This window comes from Kryptolebias marmoratus, linkage group LG4, assembly GCF_001649575.2.
Source record: "Kryptolebias marmoratus isolate JLee-2015 linkage group LG4, ASM164957v2, whole genome shotgun sequence".
Classification (NCBI taxonomy): domain Eukaryota; kingdom Metazoa; phylum Chordata; class Actinopteri; order Cyprinodontiformes; family Rivulidae; genus Kryptolebias; species Kryptolebias marmoratus.
Window position 1 is genome coordinate 6,193,360 of NC_051433.1, and position 7,289 is coordinate 6,200,648.

Here is a 7,289-nt window from a genome sequence, read left to right on the forward strand (position 1 = left end):
AATATATATATGGATTTAACTCATAATAATAATAAAAAATATATATGTTTATGTGATATTTTACAGCATCCTATCAAATAGATAAGGCAGTGCTTATAGTTCAATTGTAAAAAGTACCTTTTTCCACCAGCAGGTGGTGCTTGGTTTCTGATATAATGAGGAAGAAAAAGTTAGAATTGTGAGAAAAAGACCTAAAAAAAACATCTCTTTGTGTCTTTCATTGGGTTTTATATGTATAAAATATTGCAAACAATGGTGCCTTTTCATTTTACTTTGGTTACTGTGGCATTTCTAGGATGATTTCACAAATGGGTGTGAAAAGGAAACAGTGAACTTTTCTTTAGTATTAAACTTTGTTTTGGACAATAAAATGTTGGTGCTAATATTAATGGATAATTTGGTAAAACTTCCAGCTGTTGCGTTTAGTTTATTTAATTGGATGAAACTTTTTTAGAGCCTATACTAACAAGTAAATAATCACACAGTAAAATTAAAGGCCAACAATTTTTATTACAGCATTAATTTGTTAATTTAGCATCAATTAATTTATTGTTAGTTAAAGAAGAAAAAAGAAAGACAGAACAAATATGTGACTTTATTTCCAGATTACTGGAACTAAAATATAGTTAAGCAAAAACAACTATTTCAAGCAGTAAAAACAACAAACATGCTGACGCTTGATGGCAAAGGATAGGATAATAGATAAAATAATGATAAGTAGTTCAACAAGAAATCATGTAGGCTGAATTAACAACGTGTAAACATTTAGCCTTCTCCCCAAACATGTTCTTTACATTTTCAATAAATAAATAAAAGGGACCAATAACCATGCAATTATATAAAAAATAGATAAATAAACTAACATTTTTTCTTTATGCCCAAAGAAAGTGCATCCCTTCCCCACATAGCATAGATTTCAGTTTGAGAAACTTAACATAGACAAAGTTTATTTATTTATTTATTTATTTTTTTTTAATTGCAGCTTCATCTAATGCTAACACTGGGACTACTGTTAATATTTCCTTATTATTATTTTATTTTATTTTATTGTTATTGTCCTGAATCACTTTCAAGATGCTGTGTACAGTCCTGCCTTTCTATCCTTGTGGACACACACACACACACACACACACACACTGTACAGCCCGCCCACCACTTCCTCGACATCCTCACACTTGTGCCGTTCTTTCACTCTCATTCTGATATGCTGCATTTTTCCATCCCATGAAGAGCACACTTGCATTGTTCACACTGAGACAACAAAGCCTGAAGTTGACCTCACGGCAGCTGTTTTTGCTTTTAAGAAGAAAAAGTTTTTGGATGTAATTTGAAGCACTGTGCAGCTGCATGCAGTGGTTTCTGCACTTTAGGAACAATGTCATCTCAGCTTTCTCACAACAAAGAGCCGCCGTACATCAGGAAAACGCTCTCTGACTCTTGTCCAGCTTCATCCACCGCCAACAGCAAGAGCCTGAGGGTAAGGCCTGAGCGGCTTTCATCTTTTCTTTGCCTGCTTAGTTAGAGGAAATAATTTAGTGTATTTAACTCAAAGAGAATAGATTAGAACAGACAAAATACAAAGCATCTATTAAATCCTCATGCTCTAGGTTGAAAGCTGAACAAAAAGAGATGAGTCTTGAACAGATTTTGGAAAATGTCTGCAGTATAAGAGATACGAAGGAGTAAAATATTTTATTTTTATAGGCAGTCACAACAAAACCCAAACATAGTTATATTTAAATCTGGATCTGGAAACATTAAATAAAAACTGGTTTGTTGATCATAACACGCTTATTGGTGTTTGACAGAAATATATATAAACGCTCATTCAGAGAGCGTCATTTGCCTGAATCAAAATGATCATTTCTACATTTAACTGAATTAAAATCCAGTGTTTCAGAACATCACATGTCACAATATAGTTGTTTGGTTCTAACAAGTCAAACTATGAGACATTATTTCTAATGGAACAGTTTCCAATTTATGCCTAATAAGAAATAAAAACAAGTTTCATACAGTAAGTAAGGATACTCTCACTATATTAATGACTCCAAGTGTTTATTTGTTTTAGTAGAACTTTATTCATTTAAAGAGGCTGATAGTTTGCAATATTCTGTGTGTCATTTGTCAGGTTACAAGCTACATGGACCTAATAATGAGGATTATTTCCAATTTACTTTTATAAAGCGCTTACAGTCACAGTTTAGAGTTAGAATAGAATAGAATAGAACAGAATAGAATAGAATAGAATAGAATAGAATAGAATAGAATAGAATAGATGAAGCTTTAGTGTCATTGTCTGGTTTGTATACAGTGATAACTTCCTGCACCCTCTCTCAAAAACAGTACAAAGATGAGGAAAAAAAAATAAAAATCACTAAACAACAGTGCATAAAGGCTACTGAAAACTGATAACACACACAGCATGTGACATGTCTTTAAATGATCTTAATATCCAGTAAGGACTGTTTTTTTTTTCTTTTCTCAGTCTTTAAAAGCCCACAGTGACTAACATGAAATGTGTTGTAGATCTTTACTGTGACATTTAAGAAAGCTTGAAAATGACTCTAAGGAAACATAATAAGCAGATTTGATCTAATCTGTTATTGTAAAACAAGAATTCACTTGGGAAGAAAGATGGAGTGATACAGAAAACATGAAAGAAAGAGAGAGAGAACAAGAGGAGAGACTCATGGAAGACTGGATGACGAGGAACAGAAAAGAACGAGGGACAGAGAGGCTGTGATTGTGGGAACTCACGGTATTTATGGATGTTTATCTCTGCTAGTCCTACGGGAAACTCATATTTTCCACTCGGGAATTGCTGGTCAGCTGGCCAAAAAACACTCCGTCATGGGATGTAAAAGGACCGAAGCGCAGTTCAGAGATGAAGACTCACTGTGGGGGGACAGATGGGGCAAAGTAACACATTTTTTCCATCAGTATCTGTTTATATGAGATGTCGCCTAATGTAAACCAGACGTTTTTCCAAAAGTTCAGCCTATAATTATTAAACAAGCAAATGCCTGGAGAGATCTTTGAAGGAGATGACTTCAGGTCTGGTGAAGATCCAGAAGTCCTGTAAATGTCTAAACTCAGGCACATCAGTGTTTACAATCAGTGTCTGTAACATGAAGTCTGTCTCCTTTCAACAGGAATCCACTTACAGCCTCAGCTCCTCTTGTTTGACGTTAATCTCTCTAAACTCCGCTCACGAGTCTGCTTTTATGTTTAGGTTTATGAGGCGGCTTGTTGAAAAAGTGCCTTGTGTCGAAAAGATTAAAACATAAAGCAAATGAAACTGCACTGTATTAGAAGCTATATAAAGAAGAATAAATAAGTCCGTGCATTTACATTTATACATGCAGGTAATTACATTTACTGGTATTTAGTTCCAGGTCTTGCAGGGTAATGCCATAGAATGATCAAATGAGGGATTTTGTTGTATTTGACTTTAATGCTTTCTAATCTCTTAAAACTTTATAAACTAAAGCTGCACTGCAGTGCTTTACAGTTCATGCTGACATCCATGTTCAAGGTGTTATTAACACAACAAAGATTTTAGTTTTCAAACAGTTTCATCATAAACCTACTGAGAAAAAGATAACCTGTTCTGATCTGATGTCAGACACATGTTCAAAACTTATTTAATCAAGTACATTTAACTAATGTCTAATATAATAATGCAATATGGTGGACTTTGCATTATAAACTCTTGTATTAGTGTTTATGTTATGTTCAGCAATTTGTAAAAGACACTTTTTAAATGTTTAGTTTTTCATTGATTCAGTTCATTTATTAATAAGTCTTCTCCGACATTCCTCTCAAGAAAACTTTAAATACTAACCTTTGATTTGGTATTTGCCTTTCTGTGTAAAACAGAAAGTTCAGTACATTTAAACTGTGAGTGTAACATTTAGAGAAAACTTTCTATTTTAGTTTCTGAAACTCCTGGGACACATCCCACACAACCCTTCCAACCTTAGCAGGCAACAGTGCAGAAACTGAGAGGGTCGTTGCCGGAGTTATTACCATTTTTGGATGTGTTTAGTTATCTGTGCTCGTCGGTTTATTTAAGGGATCATTTCCTCTCTCTCCTCCTTTGGCTTACTTTGGTAAGTCAGACCGTCATTCAATTTTGAATAGAAAAGTCAAATTAAATAATTAAATTTAAAAAAACAAATTAAAAGAACTTGAAAAAAAATTGAGTGAATACAAATATGTGATTATCTGTCCATGTTTACAGAATTATGCAAAGGAAACTGCTTTGTTTTGTTTTCCAAGGTCTGAGTTGGAAAATTGCAGCTGAAAAGTGTGTGGAAATATATAAACAACTGACTTTAAAACATTTACAGTTTATGTTGCATCCTTTTTTAGAACAAATGACACCAAGTTCTCAAACATTTCTCCTCTTTTCCAGCATGAAAGACCGCTGAGGTAAGTTTCCTCTGATTTATTTTAAATGACTTAAACAGGAACGACATCAACATGTCGCTGATGTGGCAGAAAGACGCAGTGAATATCTGAAATGTAGCTCAGATAAAAACTGCGCCAAGCTTTCTTCTGTCTTTAGATTGGGCTCATCGGGGTCGTCTGATGTCTCTAATGACACATCAACAAACCATGCAGAGTCCTACTTCCTGCGGAGGGAGAACAGACTGTCTGCAAAGAAAAAGGCAGAGGAAGAAAAGATGAACAGTGATTATAAAAAGGCAGGTGATGCACTAAATGTTGATGTATTTTATCTTCCTTTATGTGCTATTTCGGCAGCAATGTTCACCTCACATAACAAAAGAATAGATTTAATAACTTGACATTTTAGTGAAAGAATTTCAATGTGTTTTAAGGGCAAACAGAAACTTTCCTGACAAACTGCAAGATATCTAGATCTTTTAATAGCAAATGAGAACTAAAGCAACCATAAAATGTGTTGCTTTATGTATTTAGTTTAAATCTGAATACTGTTAAAATATTTGTTGAGAAGTCCTGACAAATCCGTATTTTACAGATGTATGAAAAGGCACTGGCCACGAACGAAAGGCTCAAGTCTCGGCTGGAAACAAGTAAACAGGAGCTCGCTGTAATTCAGGACCAGCTGCAGAAAGCTCAGGTACTTTACTGCGCAGGTTCTGATCCAAATGCACAAAATAAAAATGAAATGTCACAGTCAAAGTTTTTAATACTAATTTCTCTCTGCGTCAGAATGGAAAACCAAACGACTGTGGCTCTAACGTGCTTGAATCAGAAAAAAAGGTATGGACGCATCAAGTTCTTTTCATGCATTTCATTCATTTACCATAAATATATTTATTAAATGGTCTTCGCAGGAAAGTTTGAGCCTTAAAAAGAAAGTATCAGATATGGAAGAACAGCTGAAGGTAACTGTTATTCACTTCCTTCCTTTTTTCACATTCAGCTTATATAAATAAGAATAACATTAACTTGTGATAAAAGTGGAGCAGAATCTCGTTGGTCAGTCTGAACTGCGTGAAGTGTTTGTGAAATGTGGTGCTGCTCTCTGAGCTGTTTGTCTGCAGAGGATGTAGCTGACATCATTTGTCACCATTATGCTGTTTTGTGTGTGGATTGTGTGAACGCTCTGACAGTGCAGCTACACCGAGCAGTAAGGATTCAGTGTTAGCTCACAGCTGTCTGCCGAGCCATGTTCAAGAGAATACAAACAAAAACCTCTTGTTTTCTGTGAGCAAGAGGAAAAAAAGATGAGATGCTGGTCTGAAAATGGACATCAACAGAGAAACACAGAGTGTGTGAGGAATTATGTGTTTATAAATGAGTGATTGTGTTACTATAATAAATCACCCAGATGTATTCAGATCAGGGTGCCCTGCTTTTATGAGACAAGTTAGCTTTTGGTTATACAAATAGCAAGAATAAATAAATGAATCCATGTATTTGGGTTTCTTTTCACACCGAGGTGCTTAAAGGGTCGGAGAACTATGAACAGAATAATTTAAAAAATGAATACTCAAGAGATTTAACCAAGGCACTGCTGATTGGGAACACTCTTCCTTTTTTATTATTCAGAATGTATGGTGTGCTTAGCACAAGGCTGATAGGAGTTTTGGGAGAAACAGAAATTATAATCTTGCATGTAATTTATTTTATGTCCCCATGTCTGTTGATTCATTTGAGACTTGAGAACTTTTACTCTTTTAGGGTTTAGGTTGAAAGTTTTGGTCTTAAGACTTCATTTTTATTTTAGAAGTACTTTAAACTTTTTTTTTCATGTTTCATGATTCTGACTTATGCAAGAAAATCAATAAATGTGAAAGTCCATTTATGTGTTTCCTGTTAAACTCTCTTGTTATAATCCTGGGAAGTTGTCTTTTTTTCTATGAAACTGGATCTCAGGGGGAAAACAGTTTATTGTTGTAGTCATTGCTTAAAACTTACAATTATTAGAATGAATCTGAGTGGAACAACAAACATTTCAGATGGCTTTAAAGTCTGTAGATTTTTAGTTTTTTTTTTTTTGTTTTCCTCCTCAGGTTAAAGCAGAGCTCAAGCAGGAGAACCAGAGACTAAAGGATGAAAACGGAGCTTTAATTCGTGTCATCACTAAACTCTCCAAGTAAACCAGGTAGCAAAAGGATGAGAGGAAGACAATGAAAAGCCATATTTATATCTGTTTTTGTACAAGGAAATCATTAATTTTTTTGAAATAGGTTCTGTGATAGCACTAGCTCTCCACAAACTCTTGATTTCTTCTAGTTGTTGTTAATGTGAAAAATAACAATTAAAGGTGAGACTTTCATTCTGCTTTTGTATTAGCTATTCAGTGACATGAAGACACATTTTAGAATGCTTAATATATATTTTTTACACTAAAGAAGTTTGAAATGTACTGTACATTCACAAAATAAATTAATTTAAGTTAACAGGTTTGTCTTTACTTCATTTTTGAGAACATACATTTGTTAGTTATTGAAAAAAAACTCAACTCCATCATACCGTTAAAACTAAAAAGCTGTCACATAAATGCAAATGTGTCTATGAAAGTTTATTTAGTCATGTAGGTGATAGTAAATTTCTTTAAAAAAAATATAAACCTGTTTATAAAACTTTTAAAAAATAGGAAAAGGGTTACAGGACATTCTGAGGTTCATCCAATCACAATCAGCAGTTGTGAGAACAAACAGGGAGCATCTCTGGCATTTAAAGCAAAGATAGAGAAGTCACATGATCCTCTGATATAAAGTCACATGATCCTCTGATATAAAGTCACATGATCCTCTGATATAAAGTCACATGATCGTTGAGACTAATTC

General features: G+C 34.2%; 1 protein-coding gene across 2 annotated transcripts; it reads left to right on the forward strand.

Moving 5' to 3' along the window:
• The first annotated feature begins 1,157 nt into the window (after positions 1-1,157).
• Positions 1,158-6,911, forward strand: LOC108231545 (protein phosphatase 1 regulatory subunit 12B-like). Of its 2 annotated transcripts, XM_017408631.3 has the most exons (7): positions 1,161-1,477; positions 4,421-4,437; positions 4,574-4,712; positions 5,009-5,110; positions 5,203-5,253; positions 5,328-5,378; positions 6,510-6,908. In XM_017408631.3, the coding sequence occupies exons 1-7, from the start codon at positions 1,376-1,378 to the stop codon at positions 6,594-6,596; spliced, it is 549 nt and encodes a 182-aa protein (XP_017264120.1). In that variant the 5' UTR covers positions 1,161-1,375; the 3' UTR covers positions 6,597-6,908. The 2 variants fall into 2 exon arrangements, with proteins under 2 accessions (XP_017264121.1, XP_017264120.1); XM_017408632.3 differs by lacking the exon at positions 5,328-5,378 and having other exon boundaries at positions 1,158-1,477; positions 6,510-6,911.
• Positions 6,912-7,289: the final 378 nt, after the last annotated feature.

Bases quoted from the DNA above. Each gene is read 5' to 3' on its own strand.
- LOC108231545 (XM_017408631.3), top strand. From the start codon at position 1,376: ATGTCATCTCAGCTTTCTCACAACAAAGAGCCGCCGTACATCAGGAAA. The intron at 4,713-5,008 runs GCAGGTGATGCA...CGTATTTTACAG, and splicing joins TGAACAGTGATTATAAAAAG to ATGTATGAAAAGGCACTGGC. The intron at 5,254-5,327 runs GTATGGACGCAT...TGGTCTTCGCAG, and splicing joins TGCTTGAATCAGAAAAAAAG to GAAAGTTTGAGCCTTAAAAA.